Here is a 14,406-nt window from a genome sequence, read left to right on the forward strand (position 1 = left end):
ACAAGTTTTTGTGAGCTTTCATATGTAAATGACTTTCCTAACCGAGACTCATGCTATTACAAGCGAAATCAATTACAAGGAATTATACTTAGATTAAGTTTTCTTGAATTCCATCCTATATTTTTTACTGCTCAAGGTTTAGTAATAGAGAACAATGGAAAAAAGATGTTTGACTTTTCGTTTTCTTTTTGCCTCGCTAGGTCAACAACAGTGGGATGCATGACAAACATTGGGGCGAAGCTTCACTACACGGGTCGAGAAAGCAATTTTTAAATTGTTGATTTTTCAGCTTCCAGTGAATTTACTATATTGTCCTTCAATTAAGGTTAGCGGACTGATCTTAACAATGGGTGGGAAAATGTAATTACAACAAACCTTGGGGTGGGAAAAACATTCTCTGTAACTTCCGGACCTCCAAATTACCTTTTATGTTCCTCAAATTTTGAATTTGTTATACTAGAATTCAAAATTTCTAGGTGCAATTGATTACAACTCGATTTCGAGTATGTTAAATTCAAAGTTAATTTATGAACTTTAAGGTTCAAAAATTATGAAAAAGACTTTAAGATTTGAAACTTGGGTTTTAATATATGTTAAAAATCAACAATGATGCTATTCGTATCTTTTAGATTCACACTAGAAAAAAGCAAGTCTCAATGTCAAAATTCAATTCCATTTCCATTTTATTAAGAAAAACTTAAGTTCAAAACATGCAAATAACGTTGTCATTGAAAAAAAAAAAAAAGATACATGTGGGAATTTGCATATGACCTTATTATAGCCTAATTTGCATGTGGAATTTAGTCACATAATAGTTGTTAGTCATAATCATTTATGTGATATTTCTATGACAAGAAAAGCTAGAATCCAACTGTGGTACCATCTCAGAAAATTGACACATGTCAAAATTAAATGACACAATTAAAGATTAAGGATTCAAGGTTCTTTAGGTGCAAATTAGAGATGTCGAAGGGGTCAAGTAGATAGACAACATATGAAGTTATATGTCTGAATATGATCCATGTTAAATAATATAGCATTTTATAACATCACAATATGTGCCTGACATGCACGGTACTAGTTTTGTGTTTCTATTTATCAAAAAATACATAATAAATTGAATCATTTGACATCTTTGTAGATATCGAAGAATTGGAATCTCTGATTCTTTAAATATTAGCGATAAATTTACCTAAGAAATTTATACTTGATTATCTAATAGTTAACATTGTTATCGTAGTCTTCCTCGAATATTAGTAGAGATGTGTATAAGCTAATCTGAACACATTAGTTATGATAAAAAAAAAAAAATTCTAATAGTTAACTTTTTAAAAAATTAGATACTATAAATAAGATTTTATCTTGATATTATGTTATTAATTGTGGGATGTTAAGACTTAAAAATAAAAATAAAATAAAGAAAGTATTAAGATATATTATGATTTTGAGTTAAATGAATTGAAAAATAATAAGATTGATTATCACTCTTTATCTCTTTGGAATTCCCTTTTTAACCCTCAAAAAACAATTTTAAAACTTGGATATAATTCCGTTGGATGATATTGAAAAAATGTTAAAAGACTAAAATACCCTTACAAATAAGACAACATTTGAAAGTTTGCATGAAGTGGTTGATGGTTCCCTCCCCGATGGGTATAATCTGAAGCTACTAATATTTACACCATGACCAGCAAAACACTTGATATTCTAGATGAAGATAATTAAAAATAAAAAATAGTTAGTTCATTAATTGATTTATCATCACCGACACCTTCCAAGGAAAGAGAAAGTTCGACCCAATTTCCGCCACATACTAATGCTTCAACCATTTTACGAGCATCAAGAAAATGCCCAAATGTCCACTCTGAAGCCACTATGAAAACCCATATTACACTTAAAATATATATATATATATTGCATCAGGGGGTTATATAGTACTTTTCAGAAATCATGGGGTGTGCTTGTCGGTCATAAAAATTGACCTTGGGGAAGGAAATTAGTTATAAATACTTTATTGGTGAAAATATTTATGCGTTGTTTTATTAGCTCAGCTAGGCAGAGCATTGTGAAAACTTGAAAAGAACAATGATTTTAATTTTTTTTAGTATTTTTTTTTAAAGCAATTTTAAGTTTTCTAAATCTTCAAAAGTTTTTCTTTTAATTCTTTTTAATTGAAACATTTTTGTATTATTTAAATTTTATTAACTTTTGGTTAGTTTTTACTGTTTTAGTTAAAAGTAAGTTGTTAATACATTTTATTTTAGCGTAAACTAATGAAGTTCAAAATATAATTAAGGTAAATATTGTGTGTGGTTAAATTTAGTCAACTCCCATATTTTTGGCGGTTTACATGGTAGTTTATGGAGTCTAACTAAGTTTTACGAATTTCAGGAGTGCAAAGCATTAACCCTTAATAATTCTAAAATTGTAGGCGCATTGACAAATTATTCCCAATGGTAGAGGGCTTAAGATTAATTACTAGCACCTGAGGGCTTTATCTATTTTTGACAAGCCTCGTGGTTTAAATAATCCCTTTTAAAAACAACTCTTATAATTTGAGAATTATCATTGATATAAGAATTACTCTATACAAGAAACATTAGTTACCTATACTACTAAAATTCTAAAACTATTTTTTTTTTTTTATCAGTTTTAGAAAATTTCTTTTATTTTCATTACATCTTTAGTTCAAAAGCCTAAAACTAATAGTTGAGGTTATGATAACTTAAAATTTTGACTTAAATTGATATATAATTTTTTTACCAATAGGTATATTACAATCCAATAAATGTAAACAGAAAATCAAAACCACCACTGAATGACCTGATATTAAAAAAGCAAAAATAGGTTTCATAAACTCTTAAATTCGAGTCGTCTAACACTAATAGGAATGATCACTAAAGTTCTTATCCAATCGATAATTATAAGCTCTGGACAAGCTAGCTCAGATACCTCCTATAAATATATATATATTGAAAGTAGTTAAATTCTTAAATGATTGAATTTGAATGAATTAACCTCGGAAATTTATGTAAAAATTTTAGTTGATATAAAATACCCCTTATTTAATTATAAACTACTCAAAAGTTTGCTCAATCATGGCTGCTGGTGGTGCTGGAAATATTATTACCTGGTAATTTTCACGTTAAGAAAGTGTGTGGAAAAGCCGAAAAGGAATGGGAGGTCAAAATTAACCTCGGATTTTCTAACAATCACAGACTATTCGACGCAGTCGTTTAACACTGGCGTGAAGAAACGATTAATTAGGTTGAGGTCCAATCTCATCCGAGACATACGCATTACATGCCTTAAAAAGTAAAAACTTTTACTTTCCCAATTAATAATAAAAACTCTGGAACCCAGTTTCACCCGACCCAACTCCAACTCCAACTCCAACTTCAACTCCATCAAATTTCACCTTCTTCTTCATCATTCCCACAAGTTCACTTCCTCTCTTCATTCTTTGATTTCTCAGTTTAAACAAACACTAACACAAACACATGGCTACTGGAGGCTATGGAGATCCCAATCAAAAGATAGACTATGTGTTCAAAGTTGTATTAATCGGAGACTCTGCTGTTGGCAAGTCTCAGATACTTGCCAGGTTTGCCAGAAATGACTTCAGTTTGGACTCCAAAGCCACTATTGGAGTTGAGTTTCAAACGCGTACTTTAGTTATTGAACATAAGAGCGTTAAAGCTCAGATCTGGGACACTGCTGGCCAAGAACGGTACTTTTCCAACCAATTCACTTTTTTTTTAGCTTTTTTTCAACATTGTTATGTTTAGATGACTTAGATTTGATGTGGGTTGTTTCTAGATTTTGATCTGATTGCCTTGTTTTTTTGGATGCCATGTTTAGAGATTGTTATGTCAAGATGATGAAAGGTGTATTTAGTTGTTTGTATTCGTGCTGGCTGATGCCTTGTCAATGTCGGTCAATCGATCTATGCTGTGTGTATGTATTTTGTGATAATACTGCACATAAACTTGGTAAGCAAATTGACTTGAGACGCCACGAATGGAAATTTTAAAATTAAAAAGGTTGATGCAAGTAATGAGGGTGAATGGTGTCACAATGAAATAGTAAAGCCACGACAGTTTGTGTGCTCAGTTTCTGTGAGTAGCATTGCTTTTTTCTCTTTTTTCTTTGCAACATTGAATTTCAAAACTGTAACAGAAAATAGCTGGTAAATATGGTAAATATGAAGTTGTACCTTAGATTTCGACATTGGCATCTGATACAGTGGCAAAGTATCCTTCAATGTTAGTGTAATATTATAATGGATTTGTGCATAATCATGGGTTGTTCCCAGTCTAACAGAATCTAGGCAGCTTCTTGTTTGACCGTGGTGGGAATACAAGTCTCAGTTTGAAGATGGAATCAGTTCATTTTCTTAGGGGATAGGATTAGTGGTGGTGCAGTATTAGTTTTTGTTTTTTCTTTTTCCCTTTGTCGCATATTATCATTTTATTACTGTGATTTGAGCCTTGGACTTAATCCAAACTGATCCCATTCTTGTAGTGCCTGAGGTACTTTTTAGGTTCTGATTTGTGATTTTCTTCCATGATCAATACATTAGATGCATTTTATAGTGTTGGGCTATGTGCTTTTATAGTGTTGGGCTATGTGTTTTGCAGCCTTCAGTTGTCACTTAAACAAGTGGTTCAGCATGTATCTGCTTTGTAATGACTAATAAACTTATATTTATAAAGGGGAAACATCAGCAGTTTCATCTGAGGTTTTGTCGTTTATAACATCTCATGTAGGAGAGATGTTTGGTAAATATTACAGAACTTGAAGAAAAGTTTGTCATGAATTTTAGGGTAGGTTAATTATAATTTTCAGAATTTTAAGGTTTTTCATTAATTTTGGAACTAGTAGCTTGTTCTTCTATTATAATCTGGTCTTTAGTTAGATCAATAAATTTTGTACTGTATTATTTTATCCTCTGTAATCGCTGCCATGGAGAAGTTAGTTTGCAAACTTGATTAAACTTAAACAAAATGGATTTATGATCTAAACCTAATTTTTATGATATGCCACGACGTACTCAAGTCTTTGTCATGGTAGACCCTTGACATTGGATTTAAATTTTACTGAAACTTTCTCCAGAAAGTGATGCTTTTGCCCTCTGCTTTTTGGTGAAATGAGCAGATACAGAGCTGTCACAAGTGCATATTACAGAGGTGCTGTTGGGGCAATGCTGGTTTACGATATATCGAGACGCCAGAGCTTTGATCACATACCCCGTTGGCTGGAAGAGCTGCGAAGCCATGCCGATAAGAATATTGTTATCATCCTGATTGGGAACAAGAGTGATCTGGAGGACCAGCGTGCAGTTCCCACAGAGGATGCCAAAGAATTTGCTGAGAAGGAAGGCCTGTTTTTCTTAGAGACCTCAGCATTGCAAGCAACAAACGTTGAGACTGCCTTCATGACCGTCTTGACTGAGATTTTCAATATTGTGAACAAGAAGAATCTAACAGCTGAAGAAGGTCAAGGCAATGGCAACCCCGCAAACCTTGCTGGCAAGAAGATCCTTATTCCAGGACCTGCACAGGAAATCCCAGCTAAGAGCAACCTGTGCTGTAGAACTTGATGTGATGTTCCATGTAGCTAGTATCAATTTTTGGGAGGTGTGATTTATTTGTGTTGTATATTTTTTTTTAACATTGGTTTAGTTAAGTTTGATGAGCAGATGATTAATTCAATGTTTTTAAAAGCCATAAAACAGTTAAAAGGGTGTGGAGCACTTGTTACCAATTTGCATTAAATATGGTTGTTGATTATTTAGCCTACCTGTTTCATTTTAAACCATTTTGCAGTACAACACTTTTTTCTTATTTCTATTTCTATTATTTTCTTTTTTCTCTATTCTCTTGGTAAATAAATATAGCATACTTTTGGGTTAACTCAGGAAGGTTAAGTTAATAAAAACTGGGTAATTAACTACACACGGATGAAAAAGAGAAATAGTACTGGACTTCAATATCTCAAAAGTAATGAAGAAACTGCAGTAAATTATATTTGAAATAACCAAGATTGTGGCTTTGGCTTCTTTCCATCTAATCAGTGGCTTCAAAAACAGTTTCCTGGCGAAAGCTTATACACACTCCAGCACGATTTACTCATGCTGCTTTTACCATCCAAATAGCATACAAAGAAGCTGCAATTTCCTAATACTTCATTCTCAAAATTGCAATTGCCACTGCGGCAAAAATACACAATCACATACATGTTTAATAGAATCAGTAATGGTAAAATTGTAATAACCAAGACAAGAAGTTTTGCTAAGATAAAGACCAATATAAGCTTTAAAGTACAATGTAGGGAGTCTGGTAACTAAAAATTGTTGTTACTTTCAACCATTTATACCTACTTCCATAGAGTCGGTCCCTTCATTCTTTCCAGTATTATCCAGATCCTGTACTTGAGCTGTCTCAACATTGTTTTCCTGCATTGACTTGTCCTTCTCGGTCTCAATACGCATTAAAAGCCTTTCTAGCAGCTCCTGGCAGTCAATAGCTGTAACCATCACACTCAAACTGGCCCTGCCTTTCCAGCATCCTATGGCTATTGTTGATTCATCAACTTGGACAGGATCTGGCAAAGCATTGCCACCTGCAGAAGATTGATAATTGAATCAACTTAACATGCATTGCATGCAAGACAGGATATGATGCTACATACCTCTCTTTAGTACTATCACACAGCAACCCATCATTAGCTTTGATGCCTTCTGACCAATCTCAGCATCAACAAAGTCCGCAAATTTGATATTTTTATATTGCAATAGATGCTTGAAGTCGGTTGGGGTAGCATAGAGGATCTGCTTGGTGATGTATGGAAGAATTACTGGCAACCCTTCAGATGATATCCTAAATGAACATGGTGCAGTGGTCCCTTCTCTGGATGTTTGCCGCTCCTGTTAAATAAGCAAAAAAATAAAAATAAAAAAAACTCAAAACTCTTATCATAAATCATGCAGAAGTTCCCTTTTTGTTCATTGGTTTAATTTATAAACTCTTATAAGATATACAGTTTGGCAAATGATAACCTTAAGCAATGCACACAAGTTTTGCTTAAGGCAATAGACAGATTTGTTAACTGACATCAAAAGTTTATCATTATACATAGGGTAAGGTATAAGCAAAGCCGAAGAGGAGGAAGAGATCCGTGGAGAAAGCAATATGATCATATCTATTTGAAAGCAATGATTAGGAACCCGGCCAGGGGACTAGGTCACGGTTTGACCGACGGTTTAACCATCAATCCAGTAGGTTTAAAGTCTAGCAAACACACCCCTGATAAATACACATCAGTCCCTTCAACTTTGAAATCCAGCAAAACACCCCTGCAGACAGGTGACAATCGGCGGCCAATCGGACTTCGGGATGATGGGGGTTTTGGTGGGGAGATGCCAGTGAGGCAAATGGAGGGGACGGGGGTGATTTTCGGCACTGGGAACGACCGAAAAAAAGTAAAATCACGAAACCCTAAGGGTGGCCGACAACGATCAGCGACCAATCAAGGTCAGGGGTGTTGGGGTTTTTGGTGAGGAGATGCCGGTGAGGCCAATGGAGGGTTCGGGGGTGATTTTAGGCACCGGAATCCGACGAAGTGAGGGAGAAAGTGCTGAAATGTGAGAGGGGGTGAGTGGAAGGAGCAGGGGGTGTTTGTAATTTTGAGGGCCAGTTTTCTACCTTTGCCGGTTAAACCGGTGAAGGCCCTGGGTCCAGGTATAACCGGTTAAACCGGCCAGGCCAGGCTGGGTTCCTAATCAGTAATTGAAAGTTAATCCCAAAGATAAAAAATAAATAAATAAAACAATAAGAAGACAAGTAATGTATGGATATACTTACAAACATTTTCAGGCCAACAGAAGTTATCTTAAGTTGCTGCCCAACTCGGAAATTTAGTTCAAGAACATCCTTCACTGACTTTGAAACGTAGTAAATTCTCTTCACATGGTTAGCATCACTATTTCTTGTGACAAGATGGCCATAGAGCATAAAGGACTCATCAATCCCATAGAATGTCTGTATGCTACTGATAATAGTTTCGTCTTTGAAGAAAACAACAGGGTCAACCCCTTTCCATTTTCCTTGCATCTGTAACTTCCTCTTCTCCCCGGTTCTTCCAGAACCAGTTTCCTTATCAACAGGCACTTCAGTTTCCTCTGTGTCATGGTTTTCACATGCATTAAAAGAATCCGGTTCCAAAGCAGCCCCCTCTTCTTCATTATCAATTAAATTAGCCTCTGAAATGCCTTCTGGACACATCTCATTTGCACCATCTGCTACCTCCACCTTTCCATTTTTATCTTCAGGAATTTGATTTGATAATGTTATACGTGGCTCATCATCCTTTTTAGGGACCAAATTTCCTTGTGGAGTGGTAGATTTCTCCTGAACTACTGCAGGAAAAAGAATTCAAAAAAATGCATATAGACAAATAACATCTTACAGATACCAATTTAGAAGCTAATCCAGAAGTAGGGAGAGATGTTTACAATGGTATAACAAAAATAAGTTCAGCAAACATGCAGAAGGGCATCAAGAATCCACATGAAATGGAGAAAGAACCATACTATTACCATACATATTACTATCAGGCATACCTTGGGTATACCCCACCCGATACTTATAATCTAGAAGTAATATGACCTAATATTATTACCTGGCAGCAGGGAAACTTTCTGGATGACAGCAATGAAAAAGGCTCCAGAGTTCTGATCATGAGGTACTAGCCTCATGCAACGTTCTAATGGAAGATCAGAAACCTCCACATCCAAATCATCAACTGAAGTCATAGCATCCTCTGTTGGCTGNCCATCACACTCAAACTGGCCCTGCCTTTCCAGCATCCTATGGCTATTGTTGATTCATCAACTTGGACAGGATCTGGCAAAGCATTGCCACCTGCAGAAGATTGATAATTGAATCAACTTAACATGCATTGCATGCAAGACAGGATATGATGCTACATACCTCTCTTTAGTACTATCACACAGCAACCCATCATTAGCTTTGATGCCTTCTGACCAAACTCAGCATCAACAAAGTCTGCAAATTTGATATTTTTATATTGCAATAGATGCTTGAAGTCGGTTGGGGTTGCATAGAGGATCTGCTTGGTGATGTATGGAAGAATTACTGGCAACCCTTCAGATGATATCCTAAATGAACATGGTGCAGTGGTCCCTTCTCTGGATGTTTGCCGCTCCTGTTAAATAAGCAAAAAAATAAAAATAAAAAAAACTCAAAACTCTTATCATAAATCATGCAGAAGTTCCCTTTTTGTTCATTGGTTTAATTTATAAACTCTTATAAGATATACAGTTTGGCAAATGATAACCTTAAGCAATGCACACAAGTTTTGCTCAAGGCAATAGACAGATTTGTTAACTGACATCAAAAGTTTATCATTATACATAGGGTAAGGTATAAGCAAAGCCGAAGAGGAGGAAGAGATCCGTGGAGAAAGCAATATGATCATATCTATTTGAAAGCAATGATTAGGAACCCGGCCAGGGGACTAGGTCACGGTTTGACCGACGGTTTAACCATCAATCCAGTAGGTTTAAAGTCTAGCAAACACACCCCTGATAAATACACATCAGTCCCTTCAACTTTGAAATCCAGCAAAACACCCCTGCAGACAGGTGACAATCGGCGGCCAATCGGACTTCGGGATGATGGGGGTTTTGGTGGGGAGATGCCAGTGAGGCAAATGGAGGGGACGGGGGTGATTTTCGGCACTGGGAACGACCGAAAAAAAGTAAAATCACGAAACCCTAAGGGTGGCCGACAACGATCAGCGACCAATCAAGGTCAGGGGTGTTGGGGTTTTTGGTGAGGAGATGCCGGTGAGGCCAATGGAGGGTTCGGGGGTGATTTTAGGCACCGGAATCCGACGAAGTGAGGGAGAAAGTGCTGAAATGTGAGAGGGGGTGAGTGGAAGGAGCAGGGGGTGTTTGTAATTTTGAGGGCCAGTTTTCTACCTTTGCCGGTTAAACCGGTGAAGGCCCTGGGTCCAGGTATAACCGGTTAAACCGGCCAGGCCAGGCTGGGTTCCTAATCAGTAATTGAAAGTTAATCCCAAAGATAAAAAATAAATAAATAAAACAATAAGAAGACAAGTAATGTATGGATATACTTACAAACATTTTCAGGCCAACAGAAGTTATCTTAAGTTGCTGCCCAACTCGGAAATTTAGTTCAAGAACATCCTTCACTGACTTTGAAACGTAGTAAATTCTCTTCACATGGTTAGCATCACTATTTCTTGTGACAAGATGGCCATAGAGCATAAAGGACTCATCAATCCCATAGAATGTCTGTATGCTACTGATAATAGTTTCGTCTTTGAAGAAAACAACAGGGTCAACCCCTTTCCATTTTCCTTGCATCTGTAACTTCCTCTTCTCCCCGGTTCTTCCAGAACCAGTTTCCTTATCAACAGGCACTTCAGTTTCCTCTGTGTCATGGTTTTCACATGCATTAAAAGAATCCGGTTCCAAAGCAGCTCCTTCTTCTTCATTATCAATTAAATTAGCCTCTGAAGTGCCTTCTGGACACATCTCATTTGCACCATCTGCTACCTCCACCTTTCCATTTTTATCTTCAGGAATTTGATTTGATAATGTTATACGTGGCTCATCATCCTTTTTAGGGACCAAATTTCCTTGTGGAGTGGTAGATTTCTCCTGAACTACTGCAGGAAAAAGAATTCAAAAAAATGCATATAGACAAATAACATCTTACAGATACCAATTTAGAAGCTAATCCAGAAGCAGGGAGAGATGTTTACAATGGTATAACAAAAATAAGTTCAGCAAACATGCAGAAGGGAATCAAGAATCCACATGAAATGGAGAAAGAACCATACTATTACCATACTTATGTACTACCAGGCATACCTTGGATATACCCCACCCGATACTTATAATCTAGAAGTAATATGACCTAATATTATTACCTGGCAGCGGGGAAACTTTCTGGAGGACAGCAATGAAAAAGGCTCCAGAGTTCTGATCATGAGGTACTAGCCTCATGCAACGTTCTAATGGAAGATCAGAAACCTCCACATCCAAATCTTCAACTAAAGTCATAGCATCCTCCATTGGCTGAAGTGCATCTTCAGAATTTCCATTGGTGCCATTCTCCTGCTTATGGCCATTGTCAGTTGGATCCACATCACTCCTGCCAGAAGGAAACATGCTGGGAATAATCCCTGTTCTGCGATATTTGGGGACATCCTTGTAGGAAGCTAACCAAACACCCTTGTCACGTATCTGTACACAAACAACAGAAGATAGCATGTTATCAATTCTTTGTAAAAAAAGACTATATTGAACAGATTCAATAACATAATTTCTATCATTTAAACTTTTAGTCCAATTATTGGATAATTAAAAACTTTCATGGTATGTAAGCTTGATTAATCAAATGCACTATCTATCAAAGTTTTAGTATCTAACTTTTGAAGTTTGGATCATAACATTTTTGTGATCCTTAGTCATCTATGTAAAGACAACTTCTAAAGAATGAATTTTCCACCGTATTAGACATCAATGCCAATTAAACTTTTTGCAATTAATTTCTAAAAAATAGATGTATCTTTTGAACATGATTCAAAATAAACAAAACCAGTAGCTATGACCTTCGCCCGGAATAGAGCAGATAAGATAAAAACTTCTGAATCCAAATACAAACTATAAAATATAGAAGATCAAAGTAGGACAATTTTCAAGCATACACCAGAAATTAATATTCAAACTTCAAATACTAACCCAGCTCTCTCAAAGTTTGACAAAACCAAAAATGACAAATCAGATTCAAAGTTTACACAATTATTAACAACTAAACAACTTATTGCATAAGAATAGAACAGAAAGTTCTAATAAATAAACTAATAACATAAATCGCCCTAGGGACCCATACATCCATTAAAAGACAAACATCGGAGACTCACCATCTTTAGCTACTTCAACGATTTCATTTCCTACGTCACTATTAAGATTTAGGGCCTACTTGTTTCGGCTTCTTCAAGTGCAGCATCTAGAATAGATCTTACAGAAGTAGAGCTTTAATTAAAAGTTTTTAGCTGTTTGGTCCCATAAACATAACAGTTCTACTTAGTAGCAAATTTTTGAAAGGAGTTCTATTATAAAGAGAGGATCAGTAATATAATGGAAAATACTGTAAGAGTATCTTTAACATTTCAATCCTTTTAAAAACCTCAAATAGAACTCATTGAAAAAGCTAAAATTATGGGATTCTACCCATAAACGTAAACTATTTTTTTTAATCACTAACTTATAGCTCCTTTAATTGCAATCATACGACACACAAAAATTGAAAAGAAATACTGACAATACAAAGAACTCTTTTGGTCAGTAGGCTAAACCTAACAAAATGCAGTCTCAGTCATGCCCTTATCATTACTCCATCAAAAACTCAACCTTATATTACAATTTATGCATTCGCCCTTACTAAACTTTTCTGATGTCCATTCCAGGTTGCCACCATGGGACTTCTATATTAGGGGGAAAAATGGATTTTTTTTCTGATAGATGACTACTTCAGAAAATTACAGAAAACTCATGCTAAATCTTAGAATCATGCCCTTCCAGGAGACATACAAATATTACAAAAAAAAAAAAAAAAAAAAAGACTACAGAGCACCAAAAAGACTCCTGAGTATCCTCTGAAGGGGAAGAGGTATGCAAATTTTCAACTTCAGAATTTCCAGTGAAGTTAAAAAAACAAAGATGATTTTATAATAGTAATTGAAGAACAGCAAGACATGAAGCGATGCTATCAGAAATTTACATCAGCATAACAATGAAGGGAGCAGCTACATATATTCTTGAAAATCCATAACGGCAAGACATGACATGATAACAATCGGAACTTTACATTTGCATAACAATAGAACATCAAAATTCAGACAGGAGAGGGATTGAGCATGGATTTTGGGGAAGCAATAACACACCTTCCAGCTTCTAAGACCTGGCCGACGAATAAGCTGAGGAATCTCACTTGAGACATCAACAAGTTCAACAGATCCTCCACATTTGCGCAAAATCTAGAGAAGAAGAACACATGGGCCTTATTTTTCATGTAACACTAGCATATATATATATATATATATATATATATAAACAAATAAAAATGACACTCATGATTGGAGATTTAGCACACACTACTAAACATGAATAACAACTATATTTCCTTCATCACGACTATGATGATTAGGAAACAATCCAAATGTAGGTTGTCCAAGAGATATGCTATCTTTTAATATGTTTATATCTTGTAAACAATACATTACCTCAGAAACCACCGCCTCATTCTCAACTGGATTCATGGAGCACGTCGAGTAAACCATTCTTCCACCGACTTTAAGTAGAGACATACCTGCAACAATCAATACCACTGCTATAAATCTTAACACCCTTTGATGAAACAAAGGGATTTTTTTTTTTTTTTTTTTTTGGTTAAAAAGTGGGAGCGGGGGCGGGGGGTTTGTTGGACCCAAGTATGTAATAGTTAAAATCAACAAACTCGCCGTGATAATGGAACAATAGCTTAGCTCAAGCCAATTAATTATCAAGAATCTTTATATATAGGCAATAATGAAACCCAAGTGGCATTCTTAATACAATGTGGGAGAATTTAGCAACAGACTACTCGTCATTTTATTCTCTTCAAAAATCTTCCAAGGAACATTTAGATGCACACCAAACAGCACCTAGTGGGTTCTTATTTCTCTTAATTAACTGCATTCAGGTTAAATGGTTTTCTATACAAGATAGGGCCATAAAACCAAGAAGTTTGTATAACTGCTTTTCTAAACAAGATACCTCGCATGGCTATCTGAACTTGCAGGCTATGGAGCCCATTGCCCAATCCTACATTCCTGCAATGCAAAAACTAATTCCATTAAACGGTAACAAAAATAATTTTCAAAAGTGTGACTGGGAGAAAACAAAAATCTAACCATTTCCTCCAGATATCTGGAGCCTTGCGCAGGGTTCCATCCCCACTGCAAGGAACATCACATAAGACACGGTCAAACAGAAGCTGACTGATGTTTGACTCCAATTCAATTTCTTTATCAGAAGCATTAGATTTTGAGCGACAGCCAGGAAACGTGTTGGGCTTCATGATTTGTGACAATCAAGTTGGCAGTGCACATTCGTTTTGTTGGTGGGATGAGTAGGTTACACCTTTGGACATCAAGATCATTTGCAACCACCTAATTACCAGAAGAGAGAGAGAGAGAGAGAGAAGATAGATCAATTCAACATATAGAATAAAAAGAATAAGAAAAACGCGATGAAATATCAAGAAAAATATGCCATAGAAATAACAAGAAAGAGCAGGTAGAACAAAC

The 14,406-nt window shown here is 35.8% G+C and overlaps 2 protein-coding genes across 3 annotated transcripts; one reads left to right on the forward strand and one right to left on the reverse strand.

The window, feature by feature from the left end:
• The first annotated feature begins 3,301 nt into the window (after window positions 1–3,301).
• On the forward strand, window positions 3,302–5,833 carry LOC116119485 (ras-related protein Rab11A). The gene is made up of 2 exons (XM_031405431.1): window positions 3,302–3,730; window positions 5,158–5,833. The coding sequence occupies exons 1-2, from the start codon at window positions 3,501–3,503 to the stop codon at window positions 5,600–5,602; spliced, it is 675 nt and encodes a 224-aa protein (XP_031261291.1). The 5' UTR covers window positions 3,302–3,500; the 3' UTR covers window positions 5,603–5,833.
• Window positions 5,834–5,995: 162 nt separating this feature from the next.
• Window positions 5,996–14,263, reverse strand: LOC116119486 (tRNA (cytosine(34)-C(5))-methyltransferase-like). 2 transcript variants are annotated; one of them, XM_031405433.1, is made up of 9 exons: window positions 14,011–14,263; window positions 13,874–13,929; window positions 13,342–13,427; window positions 13,003–13,095; window positions 11,135–11,299; window positions 8,683–8,833; window positions 7,866–8,416; window positions 6,694–6,928; window positions 5,996–6,624 (listed from the first exon to the last, which is right to left on the reverse strand). In XM_031405433.1, exons 1-9 carry the CDS (start codon window positions 14,175–14,177, stop codon window positions 6,365–6,367), a joined length of 1,764 nt encoding a protein of 587 aa, XP_031261293.1. In that variant the 5' UTR covers window positions 14,178–14,263; the 3' UTR covers window positions 5,996–6,364. The 2 variants fall into 2 exon arrangements, with proteins under 2 accessions (XP_031261293.1, XP_031261292.1); XM_031405432.1 differs by having other exon boundaries at window positions 5,998–6,624; window positions 7,866–8,419.
• Between the last annotated feature and the right edge of the window lie 143 nt (window positions 14,264–14,406).

The sequence above is a fragment of the Pistacia vera genome, unplaced genomic scaffold (genome assembly GCF_008641045.1).
Source record: "Pistacia vera cultivar Batoury unplaced genomic scaffold, PisVer_v2 Contig890, whole genome shotgun sequence".
NCBI lineage: Eukaryota > Viridiplantae > Streptophyta > Magnoliopsida > Sapindales > Anacardiaceae > Pistacia > Pistacia vera.

What these genes read in the sequence shown, in the direction of transcription:
- LOC116119485 (XM_031405431.1), top strand. Translation starts at nt 3,501, where the DNA reads ATGGCTACTGGAGGCTATGGAGATCCCAATCAAAAGATAGACTATGTG. An exon ending in GACACTGCTGGCCAAGAACG is followed by an intron (nt 3,731 to 5,157) that starts GTACTTTTCCAA and finishes TGAAATGAGCAG; the next exon opens with ATACAGAGCTGTCACAAGTG.
- LOC116119486 (XM_031405432.1), bottom strand. Translation starts at nt 14,177, where the DNA reads ATGAAGCCCAACACGTTTCCTGGCTGTCGCTCAAAATCTAATGCTTCT. An exon ending in CTGTTGGCCTGAAAATGTTT is followed by an intron (nt 6,929 to 7,865) that starts GTAAGTATATCC and finishes CTTATTTAACAG; the next exon opens with GAGCGGCAAACATCCAGAGA. An exon ending in TGTGATAGTACTAAAGAGAG is followed by an intron (nt 6,625 to 6,693) that starts GTATGTAGCATC and finishes AATCTTCTGCAG; the next exon opens with GTGGCAATGCTTTGCCAGAT.